We start from the raw sequence: 22,995 nt of genomic DNA, 5'->3' as shown, positions 1-22,995 counted from the left end.
TCATCAATTAATAGCTAGAGTATTAATTCTGTATTCATCAACTGATTCATAATGATTTATTCTGAATAAAATTGACTGATAGACACCTGATAGTCTGCTGATTATTTTTTACATTAACCCAATAGAATTTCTGAAAGGTGATCTGTTATGTTTTGTCCATTTAACAAAAAAAAAAAAAAAAACTGATTTACAATCACAGAAATCAAAGAAAAACAAACTCCTCTAAATGAAGAGGTTTGGTTTGGTGTACTATTAAAAATCGCATTATGCTGGCTTTCAGTGTACAACCCAACAGCACGAGATAATGTGTTTTCTTTCCTGTGATTTGAAAGTGTAGTTCACAATGTGAGTCAAAGTTCAGACTGAAAAGCAGCACACCATCATCGTTTGATAATTCTGTTTATTTTCAATATACATTTCATTTGAAAAATATAAATTCTAAAATAAACCATTTCACCTGTCTCTAAAAAGTCACAAAAGTTAATCAAAACAAATGTATCAGTATTTATTCCGTACGCTAAAAATTAACATCATTAACAAGTGTTTCATTCTGTAGATTTTTGCACTCACATGCTGACACTGTACGACACACTTTACACTAACAAACGCCCCACAAACAATATGTCTCAGACATTAAGTCACACTTGTTCACGTGCTCGCTGCTGCTGACGACTAAACACACTTCAGCTGATGGACTGAAACAAGCGATGAAGCGATGGTACGAGTTGCGTCTTGGTGCCCGTTATGTACACGATTTAAAGAGGAGGAACGCGACTCATTTATCACCTTTCACTTCTATAGAAGTGATGGAGAGGGAGAGGACTCAAACATTCAAGTGAGAAAGTGCTCCGGTGTGCCCTCTACAGACAGAGTGGGGATACTGCAATGATGAGCAGCGCTTTAGAAGGTCATACTGGCCAATCAAGGTCAATTTGTCAGATATCTGTGAGGTTCGGTTCTTTCTGGATGCGACCGCGTCGACTCACCAGTTGTAGTTTGTACACATTCTGTTTGGATTTTTACAAGTCATTCCAAGTTATCGTTCGTCATTCCTGCCCTCGGCACCGACTGTGAAACGGTATCTTCCTCACTGTAAAAAGATGGGGGTCCAATTTTATCCCATGCAAAAATCAGGCAATAATGATAATAATGAGGATTAAGGGATAGGAAGCGTCTGTTTGAACGCAACATCGGCAACAAACCCAAGCATGACTAGGAAGAAGACGCCTGCTTGTTTCTATGAAGTCCTTTTGAACACACGGACTCAAACACACTAATACTTAAGGCGTCTAGTGGCGACTCCGGGAAGTTGAGAACTTTGTCCAAGTATCAGAAGAACCAATTTAGAAATGTTAAATATATAATACAATGCACTCAATTTAGAAAAACAGCTGATGGAAACGCTTACTGCAGCAAGTTGGTGCTAATATAGCAGCGGCGTGAGAAAATAACCAGGTCCAATGTCCAATCAGAAAACAGTTCAATTAACACAAACGAGCTGCACACTTCGGGCTCGTAAGAGTCCGATGGTCTCTTTGTTTCTAAACTTTGTGTTTAGTTGCTCTACAAAGTGACGGCGTCTAAAGGAGGAATGATGAGCGCACGATAACTCCCTCAGTGTTCGTACAGTGTATTAAGATAGACTTGAAAAAATCCAAACGTTTAAAATATTAAATAAAACAAAAAAGAAGCATATGATCCCATCATCAGATAATTCCAACATCAGCTGAGACGAACAGAACAAAAACCTGCCGCGTGGAGTTTAGATTTGATTCCCTTCTCATATTCCCTCGTCACATCGTTGCCATAGTGATTTCAGTCCGGATCGATCTCTTATAAGCCACTTAGGTAATGTAGTTTGTGCAGCACAAGCGATTATATGATGATATGCATCCCTAGTTAGAGTCTAAGTTTGGCTGAGGAAAATCTGATGATTATGTATCGCCCAACTGGTTTCTACCCACAAAGAGAAAAAAATAGGACATAAGAAAAAGTTACCAACATGCACACAAAATAATCATTTAAAAAACAAGAAGAAAAACAAAAAAAAGACAAAGAAATGATTTAATTTAAAAGAGTAACAAAAAGCTTTGACGTGAACACGCATGAAAGAAAGATTCTGAAAATTAGAAAGAGAACGTGAAGGAATCAAAACTGCATCAAAAAGTGATGATAAAAATATTTAACCTCATCTGCACATACAAATATGCGTTGTTAATTTACTGTTAATTAAATTAAAAAGAATCTATTTGCACACGTTTCCTTCACAGACTATAATACAGTGAATCTCTTGAATCAGTTCGACTCTACGAGACGACGGAGAGAAAAAGCTCCGTGCTTCATCGGAAATCAACAGGTTGCATTCGTTCATGATAAGCGTTTAATCTAAAACAAGAGGTAGAGCTATAAAAAGATAATTTTCCTGCTACAGGAAAATGTTATGAGAGTGAATCACTTCATATAAAAATTCAGACAGATGATATTTATATATATATTTATATGTTTTTTTAAAGAGCAGGGAGAGCATTTCATAGATTTCAGATATGTGTGAAGAGTTGCATAGAAGAGCTACGTTTATCAGATTACCGTGGAGGAAAACACCAAGAGGATTGAGGAAAGAAATGTTTTTTATCATTTGCTTCATTATTAGAAAGAAATGTTTCTCGTGTTGTGTTTGACTTTCTTCCCTGCGATGTGTTCAGAATAAAGTCTTGAATGTGTGGAGAGGATCGTGGAGTTAAAAAGACTATCGTCAATAAAAGAAAGTTAAAACGTTGTCTTGTGGGTGCTGCGAAGTCATCTGGCGGTGGTTCGGTGCTCTACAGAGACGTTTCAGATCCTCTGCTCTTCCAGTAGAAGGAATTGTCATCGTCTGGGTCCATGTCTATTCTAATCTGAGGCACGGACTTCAGCGGACTCATCTCAGGGCTGAAACACAGATGGTTGCATCGTTAGGACGCATGCTGCCGCCTAGTGTGGAAATAAAAGAGGTTGGGCTGTTTCGCTATTTTGGCAAGAATTAAGGGCCCATCCGTAACAAGATGATGACTTAAGTGATAATTACAAATATATAATTTCATGGCAGCACAACTACGTGGCAGCGATCTGATGAATGCCAGTGCTGCAGTTCATACATTATTTAACCATTTTATTTTCTGCTTTGCAAAAGTGGGAAAGAAAATAAAGTAATTTTTTTTTAATAAAAGTTGTATCTGCTGTTTCTGGCCAGGAAAACCGAAGTGTTGTGATTATGTATATATAGATATAAAAAGGTCCTACATGCATACACGTTATGGTTCTAATTATTGTTATGCTGGTTGTTGCTGGTGTGGACGGGCCTTTACATGAGAGGATTGATGCTCAAGTCTTTACAATAAATTTGTAGCTGGAAAGAAAACAAATAAGCACATTTCCCAACTAAGAACTATTTAATCTAAAGGATAATTCTGCTTTATTTCCAGTTTGATACTTCAATTGTTGTTTCACTGTTGCTATGGAAATAGTTTACAGAAAAAAATAGAAAAGGACTTTAGCGATAGAAACGATGGCATCTAGATTAGACTTTAAGACGGATGCCTCCTTATATGAATATGAGATTAAATAGTCCCTCTGTACTTAACTGGTTGTTACAATCACAAACCAAGCTTGTTCTCGCCGGTTGTTTGTGTCGTATATAAAACTGTATTTTGATAAGCTTGTGTATTAATCTGAATGCGACATACATGTCTGTATTACAACACTGTGTTTTGATCTTGCACAGCAGAAATACAGACAGCGGTGGCGGTCTGATGGTTCCTGAGGTCATCGGAGCTCAAAGCAATTTGGCTTCGGCCTCAGTTGGGGACGAGATTACAGGATGACTGGAGTGGACACGTGGCCGGACCACTGAAAGGCCCGAGGTCTTTAAAGTAACATGAGATCAATCTCAGAATGAGCTTTATCGCCCGAGTGTTTGTGTACACATACAACTGCAGTGTTTACATTGTTCTCAGTCACACAAACAGAACAACACGACTATTATATACACAAGTATGTGAAATACATGTGTGTGTATATCCACACCATTATACACAAACACAGTATAAAAGCAGCAATGACCAACAAGTCAAGTGTTTCCCTAAATTGTAAACAAGCGCTTTTTTCAAGAGATAATGGCTGTTTTCTGGTCAGCAGGGAGCAAATTAAAGCTTTACTACTCATCATTAGGCAAATGTTTGACTCAAAGAAAATACACTTGTGTAAAAGAACAAGTCGGTCGGCTGAAGACCAATTAGCAAAAACAAATCTTCTAAGATGTTTGTTGGCATAACAGATGTGCTGCGATCACAGCTGCATTTATCTTTCCACACATTGTCCCAAAAACACTAATCCTCTTTTCGTCAGCACACGTAGGACAATGGAGGAGCAGCTGGCGTGAAGCGGGACCAGGCCAGTGGATCCTGGTCATCATTAAAGATTCTGGGCATGACGGAGGAACATAATCTCTTCTTCAGCGTCACAATCATCGCTCTAAATATTTGCCCCCCTCTCACAAAAAAAAACAAGGCTTGTGTTGCCTCTTTAAGACTGATTGTCTCGTCAAAAGCTCATTACAGTGAAGCACAATGTGGATTTCTCACGCACCAAACACTCGCATCGCGACAAGGTCACAAAGACGGGGCTCCTTTCAGATCATTATTATTTCTATTTGAATGTGCCTCCTTCTTTTTGTCTGAATGAAATCTCCAATAAATCTAAAATCTTCCAACAGCAGATGATGAGTTTCAAAGAAAGTTTCAGGATTAAGTTGAGGTCGAATAGAGGCAAATATGAATTTTAGCATTGAGTTGTTTGTATGAACCGAACGAACATGCTGCTTATACAGCTGAACGTGTTGTTGGGTCTCAGAAAGATGTTAAGCATTTACCGTATTACTGAAATACCTGCAATATGTGTCCACATTTGCAACTCAGCAATTCATTTTTGTTATTCAGGGGTTCACATAATCGTCATCTGGAGGTTACATTCACTAAAAATCATATAAAAGCGGTTGTTAGTCTAACAGACATTTTTGTTTAAATGTAATCCCTTATTCTTATTCTGTCCTCTCACTTCCTCTCAGCTTCAAGCTTAATAAAAAAAGGCAATTAAATCCTCCAAAATAATAAACCGACAGATTAATATATACCAGGGCTGTCAATTTATTAAAAGATTTCATCGGAATTAATTGCATGGTTGTCCATAGTGAATTGCACTTTTAAAAAAGTACCTTAAAGAGGGATTTCATGCTCTTAGCAACATGTGAGCTGAAAATATGCTTGATTTATGCAAATGTAGGTGTATTTATTATTGGAAATAAATCCGGTTTTCTCAGGTCACGAGCTGATTCGTGCCTCGGCTGCACCGGTGATCCACCTCCTTGGATTAACTGGGAATTAGACTGTCATCGCTGCCAAGACGGTGACGGCCGGAGCCGTTTGAGGCTCTTGAGTTACCTATGGGTGACGTCACGGAGACTACGTCCACATTTGATGCAGTCTATGCTGTTAATAAGCAACGGTTGACTAACACATTCGCAATAACAACTTAAAAAGCGATATGTCAGCGTCGCGTTCCGAACTTGTTGGACACAAATAATCCCTTACTGCAGGTTTGAGGTCCAGAGGGACATCTGGGCTGAAAACTGGCGCCTCTGAGACCCGCTGAAAAAATGCAGTTCAGCCATCGCTAAGGTAATTATCTGAGCTGACCTTTAAAGTTCAGACTAGCATTATATGTTAGCAAGTTAGCTCGCCTCCTGACCTTTTGTGACCTCTGATGCCACGGTCCTCAAAGAAAATCCATGCCAGTTACATTTAATCAGGCCTGTTGGGTAAATTGTACACCTTCATGCACACAATCACTCATCTGACCTGGACAAGCAGTTGGCCTGGTAGTAGCGAAGCTGCTCAGCACGATGTGTGGCGTTCAAGGAATGAAAGGGACTTCTCTCCTGTGGAGGAGGAGGAAGAAGAAACAGCCATTAGTGTGCATGTAGCCGAGCTAATGTGTCCTGGTCCCTCTGATATAAGTCACATGTACGTTATTAAATCAGCAACTAGCAAAAATATAGTGGATCATCTACTTAAAGTCTGTACAAAAATCAACGATAAATAGTTGAAAAATGTTAAAGTAATGCATTTAAACTTTGCTGTTTGGTGTATTGGCTGTAAATGTTTGGTGGAGTATTCTTCATTATATTGTTAATACTACTTATAATACTAGGTAACATTCATGTTTCCACTATTGTGGATTATAAGGAGTGGAGTATAAGCCAGCGCTGTCAAGAGCATCTCCAGATTGATAAATAGCACTGCAGGTAAGAGGAACATATCGAATATCTGGTTTAGGGGCAAACATTCAGTTACACACAAAGCTGTGATGAAACACTGAAACATTAAATATGTAGATTTGAATTATAAGCATGAAGAAACAACGGTTAGGTCCAGCAAGAAAGAATTTAAAAAAGGAAGAGAGGAATACAAATCACAGCACAATCACAATGCAAGAATAAAAGGTCCAACAGGAGAAGAAAATGTGTTATTTTTTATGCATGTTTTGGAGCAAAAGACCAGACTGGAGTAAAAGATTAAAAACAAAAGAGAAAGTCAAAGAAGGAATGTTAATATCATGCATTAGAAAGACAAACATTGATTCTTAGTAACAGAAGAAGTCTTCAGGGACGACAACGACAAGAGGAAGAATGATCTTTCCTCCCGTGCTGCAGGTGGTTTACTCACTGTCGGAGGCCTTATCACCTAAGAAAGGCTCCTGCTCCATCATGTCCATGGGGATTTTAATGCTGGGAACTTTTTCATTGTAAGGATAGTCGGACTGTTGGAGAGAGCAAACACACATCCTGAGATGGGACCTCTGGGGGGCGCCGCTGAGTTAGCATCAACACACATTCACATTAGCAAACATGAGACGACCTGCATTCCTTAACGTTGCCTTTTCAGGAAAATACAACATGTTGATTACAAAACAGCTGGTGGTGACGCATCTTGATTCATAAGAGACAATGGAATACGGCACTGAGAGATTAGATCCTGCATGTCTGTGGACTGTGGGAGGAAGCCGGAGAACCCAGAGGGAACCCCACTTACACGGGGAGAACATGCAAACTCCACACAGAAGGAACCCGGGCCCAGGAATCGAACTCGGGACCCTCTCGCTGTGAGGTGACAGTGCTACCCACTACACCACCGTGCAGCCCTCCTTCAGAAGCATCCATACTAAATAGAATAAGAACGTGTCCTGTTGATAACATCTACTGCTGTGGTTGCAGCTACAATATCTTTTTTTCTGGATTCTTTTTCGCAAATCTATGATTTACGGGAATTGTAACATGTGCTGTACCGTCACTCATTTACAACAACTGATAACGTGAGAATGACATCCTATTGCGCTGGATATTGATCAGCCGGTGGGTAAGCAGGTGGTACATGCTGCTGCAAAGGAGAAAACATGGAGTTGAGTCAGGAGCAGGGCTGCAGGTCGTTGGTGAGGCTGACAGACTTGGAAAGGTCTGTCATGTAAAACATATTAACTGGAGAGAAGAAAAATTAGGAGCGTGTTGCGTTCAAGTCTAACGTGTTCAAACTCGTCTTACGTCTTCTTCAGCGTCGCTGTCTACGCTGCCCTTTTTCTTTTTCTTCTTCTCGTCCTCTTTCTTCTTCTTGTCCTTCTCGGGGATGACGTCGTCCAGGAAGCCGAGTTCATGCTGGGAGAACATGTAGTCCATCGCTTTTCTGACGGCCACCAGCGCCAAGATCTAGAGGCAGGAGAGCACCAGGATCAGGGTGGACCCGGAGGCCATTTTTTGATTTGTTGAGTAAATAAATCATCAGTGAGGTCTATGAAGTCTGACACAATACATGGGTTTAAATAAAGTAAAGTAAATACAGTATATTTGAATATATACAAATGTCTATACTAAATACATTATTTTAAATGTCACTGGTGCTAAAGTCTAAAGTCTAAAGTACACTCACTCATCCTTTAATATGAGAAGCTGATTCTAGTTGTAGTTAAATGACAGAAACTGATTATATATTGATTGACTTCTGGTCACAGTTCTAAATATAGCCAGACTCTTCTTTTCGGTTCTCATGATGAAAGAAATATGATCATTATGACATTTTTTTGCATTTTGTTGCCGACTGCATTGCATAGAAAATGTTAAAATAAATAAAAGCCTTCTTTGTGATCGCTCATTTTTGACCTTTGAAATAGCACAAGGTCCACTTCCTGCAATTTTTCACAGCTCTTTATGAACAGATATGCACCTGCTATCACATGACCAAAATTAGGTCAAGTGATAACAAATGAATCTCCATGACAACTGAGCAAACTCCTTCTGCTGATGAAAGCCACCACTGGGAACCTTTCAGCAGCATCAAGATGTACATTATTGATCATACGCTGCCTACAAATACAAGTCTTCAAATGTCTCTCACCATGACCGGGAAGACGATGGCGGCCACGGTGGACTTGAGGATCCAGAGCAGAGCCAAGCAGAGGATCTGGATGAAGGTGAATAAGTGGACCTTCCTGAGGGGAACGTGTCGCAGGTAAACCAGGTCCGGCTGGTGCTTCGCTGGCATCAGAAGCAGCTTGAGACGATCCATAAACTGCAGACAGATAAGAGTCACAAGTGCTCGTGACAAGATGCACTGCATGCATGAACTGGTGATTTTATATATATAAAAAAAAAAAAAAAATCTTCAGCCTAAATTAAGTTATTTCCCCCCAAACCCCCCAGAAATGATCTTGCAACCCCCTTGGGGGTCCCAACCCCCAGTTTGAGAACATATGGATGGATACTGTATATATCAGTGGGTAGAGATTTTTTATTTCAATACCTGTTTTTTGTTTGTTTACCTTCTATCTGCAAGATTTAAGTCGACCTTTTAAGAGAAGACTGAATCCACTGATTTTTTGTTGGAAAATGCTTTGCTGTCTCATTCCCTGCACCCACACCCCCAACACTCATGATGTTAACAAATAAACCATCTACGGAATGTATCATTTACCTGCACTCCGTTGAGAGAGGCGACTCCCATGTAAAGGAAGACTCCATACAGCACAGGCATCGGGATGAACTGGGTCAAACAGAGGGAAGCAGGTTATTATCAGCCATTTCAGCTCAGAGCTCAAACTGCTTCAAGAATATTCACTCATGCAACCTTTAGAACCCAAACTGGAAGGATGTAGACGACGGTGATATGATTGAGTGGGAGGAAAAGGCTTAATTAAAGAAAGATCGGTATGATAAAATATAAATTATGGTCACATGTTTACAGAACACCCACAGGCTTTGTGGAAGTTTGGCAGTCGTACAACAAACACAACCACTCGTAACGTTTTCCTGATAACATTTATGAATCTAAACCGGTGTCTCAGTAGCTGGAGACAAAAGGTTAATGGGAATGCGATAATCTATACTCAGCTCACGTTGACCTCCGACCTCATCACACAGTGTGTGCAGTTAGCAGACAACTGGAGGGTTTAGTGTAGACTGTAGTGATCTAACCGATACAGACAGCACAGCTTATCTAACTCGTTTCCAGACAGTCAGTCAAAGAAAATCCAAAACATTGTTTTTAAATTTTTTTAAATGTATGTCCTCTTCAGAATATAAACATTAATGCTTTGATATGTATCCCAACCACTGTTACCAGATTAAACTGTTTTTTTCCATTAGTGTTGTGTGTTACTTATTCCAGTTACTGCATATTGATAGGTTGTTTTGACAGTTTGAATCCAACAGTTTGCAGTTGATATTAAGTAACGCAGTCAGCTGGTCTCATTGTTTTGGTGTTTGCTTCCAACAATCATTTTGAAAAGCTGAAACTTGAGACATGAAGTGACTAATAACAGAGGACGATCTGATCAATTACCTTTAAAATAGGAGACATGAATACAGACAGTCCTGTCAGGAGGAACACAACGACACCCGTGACCCTCTGCTCTCTGCAACAACAAAAACAAAAGGGGTGAGAAAAATACAGTTACTATTAGAACAAAACTCAAACATCGGGTTTAAATTCCACCGATTTGGACATTTCTCTGCCTCATACCTACAATAATAATCTCCCAGAAAAGCCCGAAAGAGGGTGTGGATGACATGAGGATATAAATCACATCCCAAAGCTAATTCACTTTAGCCAAAACAAAGAAGATCCCAACATTTGTAGGGAGTTCAAAGTTGGTGTCGAGGGGACAAGAGTTTGTTAGTGCAGCTTACAGCTGACACACCGGGAGGCTCTGGAGGACGTCACCAAACAAACAGACTCTTCAAAACAGGAAGAAAATCACAAAAAGTGTCTTTAAGAATGATCCACAAACACAGCAGAGTAAAGTTTTAACTGGTGTTAATGGAGTCACTAATAGTGAGCAGGAAGGATTTCTTTCTCTTAAAAACTCAAAAGGGATGAAAAAGACGACTCCCCCCCCCCCCTCCCCGTTCTCCTAAAATACAGTTAAATGGTATTAATTGAATGGAGGAGATGTAAACCGCTTCACTTCCATCGGAAGTTCATTATGCTTTACATCATAAGAGACAGTAATAATCAGTATTGTCAGGATTAACAATGAACCAAATCAAATCAATTAAATACTCCGTTTATGGTGTGCCCCCCTCGCTAACATTGTCGTACCTCACGCCGAGGAACTTGGGCGCCTCTCCAGGAGCCGACGTCTCGGTTTCCATCTTCAGACTGTCGATGTGAGCGATGGAGATGACGGTGGCGGCCACGTACCACGGCAAACCCATGAAGGAGCAGACGATGAGCAGAACGGCCACCCAGAACAGATCCAGATGGTAACCTGCCCCTTTCTTGTACAGACAACAAACACAAGGTCAAAGGTCACGTGTGTGCATGCTCCCACATTAAGTAAGTAGAGCACGGCTGCAGACGCAATATGGTTTGACCATATAAGACACGGATTAAAAGCAAACGAGTCGCCAGTTATCTGAATATCACTGAAATCAAAGGAGTCATTGCTCAACGTCTGCAGTGAGTCTCTGAACATTTCAAGCGGTTGCTTTTTGAAGCAAACTGTGTTCAGGCACGGCCATGAAACATCTCTCACCCCCACGAGAAGAATGACAACGATATGTAACTGCAGTGTGAAGGTAGCCGGTGTCCTGTACACACTGCAGCATGTTGTGGGAAACGCATGAAAATACCCAATTCAAATAAATTACATTAGACAAACCGAAAGAAAAAGTAAAAAACAATTTTTGTCACAATTTATTATGTACTTTGAGCTGCAATACAATACTCGGCACTCAATAGTGGTCAACAGTTCTTATCGCACAAATCCTCCCATCTGTAGTACAGTAACCCTCACCTGCCTCAGTCACATACAATACATCAACCATGTGTGATTAAGTGTTAAAACAGTAACGCAGACTTTCATCTCCTGGGTCACAACTACCACCTGACTTAGAATACACATTATGTCAGTAAAGCGGGACTCAGACTGCAGGAGTTTTAAAATCCTAACCAATTTTGAAATTGGCTTGCACACATTAAACAAAAGCAGAAGCACCAATCGTCTATCCTTCAGCGAGAACTCAAGGTGAGATTTGTCTGAGCCCAGGTTAAGGCTTCTTCCTTACCTTCAGCATGTGCTCCTTCCTGTTGACGATGACAGCGGTAATCTGCTGGTCCATGAAGACCAGTATGGTGACCAGCAGGGCAGGGAGAGCCGACGCCAGATAAACCCACCAGGGGTTTCCTCCGAATGGGGGCACGAACCAGCCGCGGTTCGGACTTGTTGGCTGTGGAAGAAGCAGACTTTACATCTCTGCAGAAACCTATCAGATAGACTTATATTACATCAATTTGGCATTAGTTCTGAGGGTCTTGCTCACAGTAATTCCAACATGCAGAAAGGAAGTCTGGGATCAAACCAGCAACCCCACCACCACCCCACTATAGTCAATTAGCCAATGTCTATGTTGCATTACGTTGTCATCACATGGTACTGTAGCTTTTCCTGCATCTGGACTATTGGACTAGCATCTTATTATGTTTTCTAAAGCAATGTACTGAATCGTTAAATGCCCTAAATGTAAATGTAAATAAAACAAAATGCACTTGAATCGTGCGTCGGTTTGAGGGAAACTCACCTTGAATTCACTTGGCACAAGGAGTTTGGGAGTATCGACTCCAACGAGCGCGTCGACTCCACAGAAGATGAGGATGGTCAGGATGATGGCGAAGTCACTGATGAGCTTCCTCACCTGCATGAACAGGGACACAGACACTTGAGGCAGTGCAGACCAAAGAACCGAACTGAGACCGCCTGAAGAAGGAGGGTCCAGCCGGACCGGTGTGAAGGCAAACCAACCAACCACAGGATTTAATGATAGCAGATATGTGACTTTAGCATCAAGAATGACTAATAAACTCATCTGCTGATCAGGAAGTCTGTTCAGGAAGCAGGCTTATAATGTATCTGTATATGTATGTATCTATACATGGCCATACCATGTATTCCCTGATTTATAGGTTAAATCTGTTAAACTTCTGTGCTTGTATCCGACTCTAGTCTTCATGTCTTACCAGTTCATGATAAAGTGTGTGACAGAGATTCCACCGTAATCTGCCTCATGCATGCGTCTGTATCAGTCATTCATTAGAGTTTGATTTCCCCACGTGGGTCCTGATGATGCCGGACAACAATTGTCAAATCTGTCCAATCAGAGTCAGTCGGTCCATATAACTAATTGTTCATTCCTCGTGTTACTTTGTAAAGAAGTAACATGCAGCATCACTTCCTCCCTTAGTCTGGCCCAAATGAACTACAGGTGTGAAAACACCCTGAAGCGTGTGGCTGACTCACCCTGGTGGGGAAGAAGGGGCTGGTCTTGAACTTCTTCAGGCCCATGGAGCAGGTGTAAGTGCCAAAGAACAGGATGAAAGACATGAGGGAGATGTCTGGGACAAACTCGCAGGCGCTGCCCACCAGCTCCCCGTTGTACTTTAAGCACTCCGTCTTTGAGAGCGACGACCACGTGGCGTTCATCGGCTGCACGGAGAAAACAGAGAGCGTTGTGAGTGCAAAGAAACAATGAGTCATGGAAAAGAGCAGACAGATACCGATGCTGAGAAGAGCTGACTAAACAGAAAAAGTTAAGCTTAGTGTGACAATAACCTCAGATTTTAAACAACGTGCTTATCAGAATGTTTCATTTTCCTCGTCACGTGGTTCAATAAACACAACAGTCCACTTTTTTTTTCCAAGTTTCTCTTTATCTCACCACCTGTAGTCGCTATTTGATTTGTGATCCAATTCCAAGAAGTCTTTTCAAGATAATCAAAGAAATCCAGCAGCATTCAGACCAAAGTCCTCGGGTTTGAAACAAGGCTTGAAGTAAACTGGTGTTGCAAACTGCAGCATATTAGAGTTTAGGATGAGACGGAGCTCTAAAGGTACTAGAGTTTCTGTTTAATGCTACTTTAGACTTTTACTCCACTGCACATCACTGACAAGATTACTAGTTACTTTAGGGATTCAGATTATTCAAAATAAATAGAACTCAACAAATAATTCATGATATATTATTATGGATCAAGCAAGTCAAGCAGTATAAAAAGTTGGTTGAAATGAGCTCCTTGAGCACCTTTATCAGCTGCATCTTTAAAGTGATGAACACATAATGATGCATCAATAATTATAATCTAGTGATATAAAGTATATGATTATGAAATGAACCATTTAGTGAATGATGGTCATTTTTACTCGTCACAAGACTATTTTGAAATTGTAATGTTAAATCTTGCACCACTGATGACATATCACATAAACTATCAATAGGAATTATTTAGCATCCAGCCGGAATACCAATTAATAGATTAAAATAATGGACCTTTTACTTCGGAGGAATGAAATAAAACCATTTACCAGATCAGTGTTGTTCCAGTACCAGGCTGAGGCGCCTTCTAAAGGATCACCAACGATGTCCGTACTGTTCTCTGCAAAAACACGACAAAACTTATTTGTAACACTGACGAGCAAAATATTCTACACATAGCATGAACTTTTCTGCCCCGTGCTGGTACGTTTAACAGCATCTCACCCAGAACAGCGGGGGCCATACAGAGGCAGTCATATTGTGTGACGTAGTCCATCCTGAACTCCGAGTTGATGGGATAGTGGTGAGCTAATTTCAGCATCTTCTTGAAGGCATCGTAGATGAAGATGAAGCTGATGAGACAAGAGAATCCCTCCTCGGTGAACCGGGTGAAGTACTGGACCAAGAAGCTGGCGTCGGTGGCCACGAGCACCAGGCAGAAGAACGCCGACCACAAGCCGATCCACAGGCGGAACTCCAGGTAGTCGAAGGCATTATCTCTGCATACGAGACCAAGCCAAGGAAAATGTAATTGATGTTTTGTATTAGAGAGGACACTTCAGAACACAGCAGTTATATGATGGAGGGAAAGTTGTGAGAAAACGTTTTAATTGTTTGAGACAAAAGATTAGAATAAAGTCATAATATCATCCGTAATTTGACATATTTATTTAACTTTATTTAATGTGCATTTAATGTGTGCTTTTAGATTTTCAGTTATATAGGTCTGTAATGTTATGATGTATGTTAGTCTGACATGGTGGGTGTTGTTAAGCTGCTACAGGGTGCGATCTATCTATCTATCTATCTATCTATCTATCTATCTATCTATCTATCTATCTATCTATCTATCTATCTATCTATCTATCTATCTATCTATCTATCTATCCATCCATTCCATCCATCTGTCCATCCACCCATCCATCCATCTCTCCATCCATCCATCCATCCATCCATCCACCCATCCATCCACCATCCATCCATCTCTCCATCCATCCATCCATCCATCCACCCATCCATCCATCCATCTCTCCATCCATCCATCCATCCATCCATCCATCTCTCCATCCATCCATCCATCCATCCATCTCTCCATCCATCCATCCATCCATCCATCCATCCATCTCTCCATCCATCCATCCATCCATCCATCTCTCCATCCATCCATCCATCCATCCATCCATCCATCCATCTCTCCATCCATCCATCCATCCATCCATCTCTCCATCCATCCATCCATCCATCCATCCATCCATCCATCCATCCATCCATCTCTCCATCCATCCATCCATCCATCCATCTCTCCATCCATCCATCCACCCATCCATCCACCCATCCATCCATCCATCCATCTCTCCATCCATCCATCCATCCATCCATCCATCCATCCATCCATCCATCCATCTCTCCACCCATCTCTCCATCTCTCCATCCATCCATCCATCCATCCATCTCTCCATCCATCCATCCATCCATCTCTCCATCCATCCATCCATCCATCCATCTCTCCATCCATCCATCCATCCATCCATCCATCCATCCATCCATCCATCTCTCCATCCATCCATCCATCCATCCATCTCTCCATCCATCCATCCATCCATCCATCCATCCATCCATCCATCCATCTCTCCATCCATCCATCCATCCATCCATCTCTCCATCCATCCATCCACCCATCCATCCACCCATCCATCCATCCATCCATCTCTCCATCCATCCATCCATCCATCCATCCATCCATCCATCCATCCATCCATCTCTCCACCCATCTCTCCATCTCTCCATCCATCCATCCATCCATCCATCTCTCCATCCATCCATCCATCCTTCCATCCATCCATCCATCCATCCATCCTTCCATCCATCCATCCATCCATCCATCCATCCATCCATCCATCCATCCTTCCATCCATCCATCCATCCATCCATCCATCCATCCATCCATCCATCCATCTCTCCATCCATCCATCCATCCATCTCTCCATCTCTCCATCCATCCATCCATCCATCCATCCATCCATCCATCCATCCATCTCTCCATCTCTCCATCTCTCCATCCATCCATCCATCCATCCATCCATCCATCCATCCTTCTCTCCTGCTTACTGCATCTTTTTGAACTACATACTATATATTCAACTATACAACTTTGTTTTGTCATTTCAACTTTAAAGATGTGAAAAGACTAAAAATGTGAGAATAAATTGGAGATATTTGAAGCGTATTCTTCCTGAGGAAATGGAGGCGGTACCTGCTGAAATTGAAGAGCAGCCGTTCAAACACCAGAACAGGACCGGTGCTGCTGAGGATGGTGAGAGGTTGGCCGCTCAGCAGGCAGAAAACCCCACCGGAGATCGCTGTGCCCAGAAAGCTCTCCAGCACACCCTGCACACATGGAGGGGAATCGTTCAGGGCATGAATGGTAAACGCTCGACAAAAGTGTTGTAAAAGGTTCTTCAAATCTCAGTCCAACCTGCATGTTCTCTGTCGCGTCCCCCAGCAGACCGCCGAAGGTGATGGCGTTTGTCACAGTTCCCAGGTAAATGAACATAATGGCCGACAAAGCCTGAATGTGAATCGCATCGGTGAAGTCACTGACAAAGAAAGGCGCTTTTCTTTTGATGTCGAGTAGGAGACCTCCACAAAACCTGGAAAGAGAAAAACAAAAGGTGTGTCGTTTTCCAACGAGAAACACAAAGCAAAACTCAAAATTACTAGAGAGAATAAAAATACATGCAAAACAGTCGCAACGAGACACACACAGAGTCATAACAACTATATAAAGGGGCAAACATACCACAAAGACTCAAAATAACCATAAAGAGACTCAAAATTACTACAAAGAAACATTTAAAAAAAATCAGCAAGGGATCCATTGTGTCACAATACGCCAAAAACAACTTTTAGAATATGTATTAAAAGTACTGTTATGCAATCAGTCATTTCACTGAATCATTACAGGTTGTGCTTTAAAGAAACACTAAACATTTTTACACTCATTCTATATTGCTTTTGTCAGGTTTTACAGTGTTTGAAAGGTCATGAAATGCTCCGTTTTGAATGAATACAGCTAACCATTTCCATATAGACATATATCTTTTTTTTCATACTTTCCAGTCTTCTTCAGCTCCTCCCCAGCAGCGTGTCCTCCTCCTCCTCCATGACCTCCATCATGAGGCATATCTCCATTCATGTGAGAGTCGCCTCCAGCATACATGTTTTTCCTAAAATGTCCCCCCAAAAAAGCACAGTTTTGTTCAGTCCGGCAGGAACTTTATTTCTAATAGTTTGTGACATTAAAATAGTTATCTGATTTATTTGTAGACTGCGTATAAGTGGAAATAAGCTGCTCTTTAATAATTGAACACTGTCCTGTACGTGTGGATGCACTTCAGTGATTTTGCAACTACTGCTCTTCTGGACCATAATGTAGTTACTGCACACACAGCATTCAGGGCATGCACCTTACATCTTTAATGCAGGAAAGTCTTGCACTGGCTAACTTTGTTTTAACAACTGGCATTGCTTATTTGGTTGCTTACTGAATGACGTCACTTTGGTTATGTGGTAAAAAAAACACGACCCTTGGGGGATGGAGCCAGGATAAATCACGCTCAGGGCTCACTGCTGCACGACCTACCGCTGGTTACACAGTGACTTTTGTTAAACATGTTATGAAGTGGCAGAATTACTGCAAACCAGAATGTGGGGCAGGTAAAGCGTGCGTGGACATGAGTTTAATGAATGACCAGGACTAATAGACACAGTCTGAGGAGCTTGTAGAACACGTGTGGTTTCAGAAAAGGTCACAACCAGGAACTCTCTCCGTTATATCAACACGCAATATTGTTGGCGAAAGGAGATAAGGCTAAATGAATGAAAAAAAAAAAGACTTTACCAAATCTCTTTTCTATTTTTGTTGAGAGACAAACTGTGATAGAATGTAGTTATTTTTAGGTGATATTTGGACTAGATTCACTGAAATGTTCAATATAATATGATGGCTAAATCAGTTCCGTATTGTTTTTTAAACTAAGATGTTGAGATGTTTATTTAACTAAAACTATGATAGTATGATCAAACCTAACAAGGTCTTTTGATAAAGAATTCAACAAATGACTAAATAAATCAAAAATCACCGCCTGGCGGTTGTATGCCTCCATCAACCATTAAAGTGACAGTTAAAATCCATGTCCGTCTAAAAATGTCGTCATCACTTCATCGTGTTATCCCATTAGACATTTGTGTGAAAGTGTCAGAATTGGCATGCAAATTCTTGAGTTACGGGCCAAAACCTGTTTTCTTTAATTGCAGGAGTGACCTTGACCTTTGACCACAGAGGTGTGATCAGTTCGCCCTCAAGTCAGTGGACACCATGTTTGAGCTGCTGTCACTGGTGCAGAAGCATACAGATAAATGAACACCATCTACTATGTGGAGGCTTTCTCTTTGATAGAAGCACCACCTTTGTGAGGTGTTAAACAACGGGTTATTATTTCTTGTACAGTCAACAGAGGCAAAGAAGCATCAGTTTGTTGGACTTGGATTCATATTTAAGGTTATAGACCTTTTGTCGGAGGAGGGGAGGGATTTGGGAGGCTCTATCCTGATGGCCGGGTCCCACTCTCCGGGAGGAAGCACGATCACCTCGTCCAGGAACTCGTCGATACCGGCCAGCAGGTCTTGTCTGTCCTTGGCCTTGTACGCAATGTCATGAAAGACCTGAACACAGAGAGAGAGAGACAGAGAGAGAAAGAGAGAGAGAGACGAGGCGTTCAGGTGTGAAGGGGAGCTGCTGTGGAAGCAGCGAACTGAGGAGTAATGACCGGGGGAGGAGAGCGACATCCTTCACACACGACACATCAAACGCACAACATTGTGGTTTGAATGCACCGATCAGGATGGAGATGCATTTCATCAATAAAATGTGAATATAATGCAGCATCAGCTCACATTCTACACAGCTCCGGGGTTTCAGAGTTTATGAATTAACACTTTTATAAATAAACACCATTATTTTCTACTGCTCACATCCAACTTTTAATTCCAATAAACCTTTTTATACTTTAGGTGTGAAGAACTGACTCTTCTATGCTGGCAAATACAAACTACAAATGTTGATACAATAAATCCTAAAAATAACTTTTCCCCCATGATTATTGACACATCTTTGCAAGGTTATTTAAATTATACTTTTTTAAATTTCCCAGAGATTTCTATGTAAACTTGAATTTAGTAGGAGAATGCTGCTCAAATGAGTAGCAGGTAGCTGAAACTTAACCCTACATTTAAGAACCCGATTGTCAGCCTACAAGACAGACAGAATTTATGAAATTAATTAAAATTTCATGTCATGTACAGCTAAAAAAAACAAACTACAGCCTAAATAATTATCACAGTGGCAGCAAAAATCAAACATCACAAACAGCATTTCCAGTGTGTCGGTAATAATGCTGGTCTACTCTCCTTACGTGACGTAAATATTGCATTTAATAAAACGATCCGTCACTCCGAGCATCAGAATCTAACACGGCCGACGCGCGTTGATGGCGTTCTAACCTCGTCCGACATCAGCGTGGCGATCGCTCGGCCGATCTCATGGTACGACTTGGCTTTGCCTTTTGGTCCGAGCAAGATGAATAAAAATCTGCAAAAGAAACAAAATCTCATGTTAATAACATCTTTTTGCTTTTCGATATTAAACTGAGGAAGAGTACAATATCAGCATAAAATAATAATTTCAGTTTATGAGTTGCACCCTTTTCTTATTTACAGTTTGCTTTCTTACAAACGTGCCGGTGTTATTATGTGACACATTCAAGCATAAAGAGAACTGTTCCTCTGCTGTGTCTGCAGGGAGGCTGCTGCATACAGTAGACCAGCCATCCATTCACACACCGCATCACTTTACCAGCTATTTTATGTGTTTGCCATAATGGTGACGCATTACACATGTCGCCATAGCAGAGAAATTCCTGGAGGACATCGTTATAAACACACACAACATTTATTAGGTAATCAGAAGTACGGTTTTACGTCTCCTTGGTTACTAGAAATATAACAACAGAACAGAAACCGGTTCAGTGTCACTCCTGTAGTTGTATGATGCTCATCAAAAGCCAGAGAACAAACCGGACACTTCATATTAGCGTGGAGATAAAAGTTACATTTGTGAAGCTTGTAACATTCAGTTTTTAGTTTTTAGAGTCAGATGTTGATTTAACACTAGTGGAAAGTTTGAGACTTTAAAAGACGAATGATTAAATATTAAATATACCTCATCATCATACAATCCACTTTTTAGTTCATTGACAGTTTTTTGTGCCTTTTTTAACAGTAAAGTGTTTCCCCCAGTCTTATGAAAGGTGGATTTGCTCTACAACCGACTCCATGGACAATCCGGTTTGATGCACCTCCCGACATGAAACTTTAAACTCATATTTATGAATTCAGACAAGAATCTCAGCCACCTTGTGGGAACGGGAACCTCCGTCAGGGCTCCCAGCATCACAGCTTGCTGAAGGCGAACAAACGCCACGAATGGCGCGTCCAGGAAGTCCACCTCCCCCACCAGCACGTTGGAGGCCTCGGCGTCTCTCGGCAACTTCTTCATGAACTTGTTCCTCAGCTAAAAGTACAAAAGGGGGAGATGTTAAATGTTACGTTCACACCAGCAAGCCACCTGACGCAATTAAACAACCTATATCAAACCAGACAATCCCATTCAGCTTAAATACCAAACCGGGAGGGAACAAGTGGTAACATGAGCTCTGTATTTCTTGCTGTCATGGTGAGACGTGTAAGGATGGAGGTCAGACACCTGCTGAGCTCCACAGGTTCAACATGTTACCTTTAAAAGGACATTAACGGCCTGCAGTTGTGTCTTTAAAGAGCTGTTGCAGCATCAGCAACATACCAGTTTTTATTTCTCTGAACTACTGATTCAAGTTTGAGCCTGTCGTTGTCTAAAGCACAGGTTACTTCTTTTTGGAGTGTTGAGTTCTGAATCTTGGTGCGAAGAGTTTCTAAATGTTTTGATAGATTTTAATGACGAGTTAAAAGCTACATTTTCTTTAGTAGCTTATAAGTGAGTTTTTCTATCTATGTTTTTAATCAAGGAGCTGTTATTACACATTTTGAATCAGATTATATTTCATGCCACAATAGTATTTGCTTCATAAAAATGTGTTCCATAAGAAATAGTGGCATGTTCATGGGCAGATTGAGATCATTAATAAATAAAACTTCAAAAAGACAAAGAACCATAAACACCTTTTATGACTGCTGTGGAAAACTACTGTGTTATATATTAACTTCAAACCAGCAAAGAGCCGGCAGGAAACATTTACCAAGAGACGATTCACAGCACCTCTGTGCACCGGATGGTCGCGTGGAGGTATATTTTACACCAAAGTCAGCTTGAATTGTATGAATTTCACATTAAACTGCAGTTTTCTGCATTGAATGTAATGATATGAAATAAAATATCTAAAATATCTGAAACGCATTGAAAATAGTCCTCAACTGCACAAACCCGTGTTTGATTTTCAAACAAGTAAATAAAAGTTCTTATTAGACCACATCAATAAACTGATTCTTCCTCCAAAATCATCATCATCCTTCTCAATTGAAAAATGTGTTTCTGCAAAACGACAACAAACACGAATGCCTTACACTAAATATGGTGCGATAAAGACAACTAGTCGGGCCACCAGATTAAGAATCTAGATTAAAAAATATACCTGATATTTATGCCAAGGATTAGATTCACTTTTAGGAATTAAGTTTCCAGGGTCGCAGCCCGGCTCTAAACTGTAACAAAAACTTGAGACGCACGGAAATCCTTCAAATAATCTAAAAAACATGTGAAGCAAATATGTCTTAAGAGCCAAAGAGCTAGAATTTACAGGACTGGCTCCACTGGCCCATACAGCTCGATAAGATTAGCAGTCTACCGTGGTCAGTTATTAATCTTTTACATGTATGGTTAATACTGAGGACAGATGTTATAATTTCTGATACAACTTTTAATGCTTCTACAGTACAACCAAGGGAACATTTTTTGATAGGTTATAGAAACTATGGGACCTGTACAATCCAGGTCCTTTAATCATTAATTATCTTACAATCCTGAGGACAATGTATCAACTGCTATAATAACAAGATCAACAAGAATCAACAATGATCTTACCAATTAAACAATAAATCGAGGCGGTGAAGAAAGATGGCCCTCAGGTGCTCTACAAAAGATTTTATTTAGCTGTGCACACTTATTATGATGGCAATAAATGAATCACCCGTTCAGAGAACGCACTGACCAAAGTCAGAGTATCGATCGATGTGGCTCTGAAATCAACTGTACAGCCAGTATAACCAGGAAAAACTAAGTGTCTGTCCGTCTATCATTTATTATCAAGCCCACCGGCCCGAACCACGTACTGGCAGGGTCGCTGCCCTAGACCTCGGACGACTGAAATCCCATAAACCTTCGACTTTGGCGAGAACTGGCGAGATCCAAACCGATCCCATTAGAGTCTGGTGAGCCGCGTTGGCAAAAGGTTTGTCTGTAAATGATTGAGTCGAGAAGTTAAACCTGCGTAACTGCACACCCTGAGCTGACCTGAGCCCGATCACGGCTAATCCTCAGCACACTGCCCCCATGAACTCCATTCACCTGGATCACTTCCTGTCACACAAGTTTCATTACGTCAGACATGAGATCTACCCATTAAAAAACTTTGGCTTTTGTGTTTGTTAAAAATGTTGGTCGTGCTCAGTGCTGCCTAAATCTACTACGAGCTGTTTGTGTTCATGTTGGCGCCCCTTGTGGTCAAAAGCAGTAGTGTTTGGCTACAGAAGTCTCCAAGAAAGACTTTTCAAAACCTGGGTCATTAAAACTTAAATGATCTGCATGACTAAATACCAGCAGGAGCATGTGACAAAATATTTAGAACTGAATTTTTAAAGCCAAAACCACTCGAGAGATAGATAAAGATATGAACACACGTGTCCAATCAAATGCCACTTCCTAGTTCGTTCAGAAAAAGAGTCTCTAAGGCTTTTGTATACTCAAATATTTAAGATTAGAGCCGATACACAAATGT

The 22,995-nt window shown here is 40.9% G+C and overlaps 1 protein-coding gene across 3 annotated transcripts in view; it reads right to left on the bottom strand.

The window, feature by feature from the left end:
* Nucleotides 1–382: 382 nt before the first annotated feature.
* slc4a4a (solute carrier family 4 member 4a) overlaps nucleotides 383–22,995 on the bottom strand; it is a 50,949-nt gene continuing 28,336 nt past the window's right edge. For 2 of the 3 annotated variants that reach the window (XM_084024856.1, XM_084024855.1), the window contains 19 exons: nucleotides 20,362–20,519; nucleotides 19,451–19,538; nucleotides 18,459–18,613; nucleotides 17,002–17,115; nucleotides 16,365–16,539; nucleotides 16,143–16,276; nucleotides 14,114–14,388; nucleotides 13,939–14,009; nucleotides 12,877–13,062; nucleotides 12,161–12,274; nucleotides 11,648–11,809; nucleotides 10,680–10,858; nucleotides 9,921–9,993; nucleotides 9,054–9,122; nucleotides 8,478–8,651; nucleotides 7,631–7,792; nucleotides 6,759–6,852; nucleotides 5,892–5,971; nucleotides 383–2,928 (listed from right to left, as the gene is read on the bottom strand). In XM_084024856.1, coding sequence (XP_083880982.1) covers nucleotides 5,928–5,971; nucleotides 6,759–6,852; nucleotides 7,631–7,792; nucleotides 8,478–8,651; nucleotides 9,054–9,122; nucleotides 9,921–9,993; nucleotides 10,680–10,858; nucleotides 11,648–11,809; nucleotides 12,161–12,274; nucleotides 12,877–13,062; nucleotides 13,939–14,009; nucleotides 14,114–14,388; nucleotides 16,143–16,276; nucleotides 16,365–16,539; nucleotides 17,002–17,115; nucleotides 18,459–18,613; nucleotides 19,451–19,538; nucleotides 20,362–20,519 — 2,427 coding nt within the window. In that variant the 3' untranslated portion in view covers nucleotides 383–2,928; nucleotides 5,892–5,927. The remainder of the gene's footprint in view (nucleotides 2,929–5,891; nucleotides 5,972–6,758; nucleotides 6,853–7,630; nucleotides 7,793–8,477; nucleotides 8,652–9,053; nucleotides 9,123–9,920; nucleotides 9,994–10,679; nucleotides 10,859–11,647; nucleotides 11,810–12,160; nucleotides 12,275–12,876; nucleotides 13,063–13,938; nucleotides 14,010–14,113; nucleotides 14,389–16,142; nucleotides 16,277–16,364; nucleotides 16,540–17,001; nucleotides 17,116–18,458; nucleotides 18,614–19,450; nucleotides 19,539–20,361; nucleotides 20,520–22,995) is intronic. The other variant, XM_084024857.1, reaches the window with a different exon arrangement.

Source organism: Eutrigla gurnardus (assembly GCF_963514095.1).
Source record: "Eutrigla gurnardus genome assembly, chromosome: 13".
In the NCBI taxonomy this organism is placed as follows: Eukaryota; Metazoa; Chordata; class Actinopteri; order Perciformes; family Triglidae; genus Eutrigla; species Eutrigla gurnardus.
The sequence above is the reverse complement of the archived record's forward strand: the minus strand, read 5'-3'. Positions and strand labels throughout refer to the sequence as shown.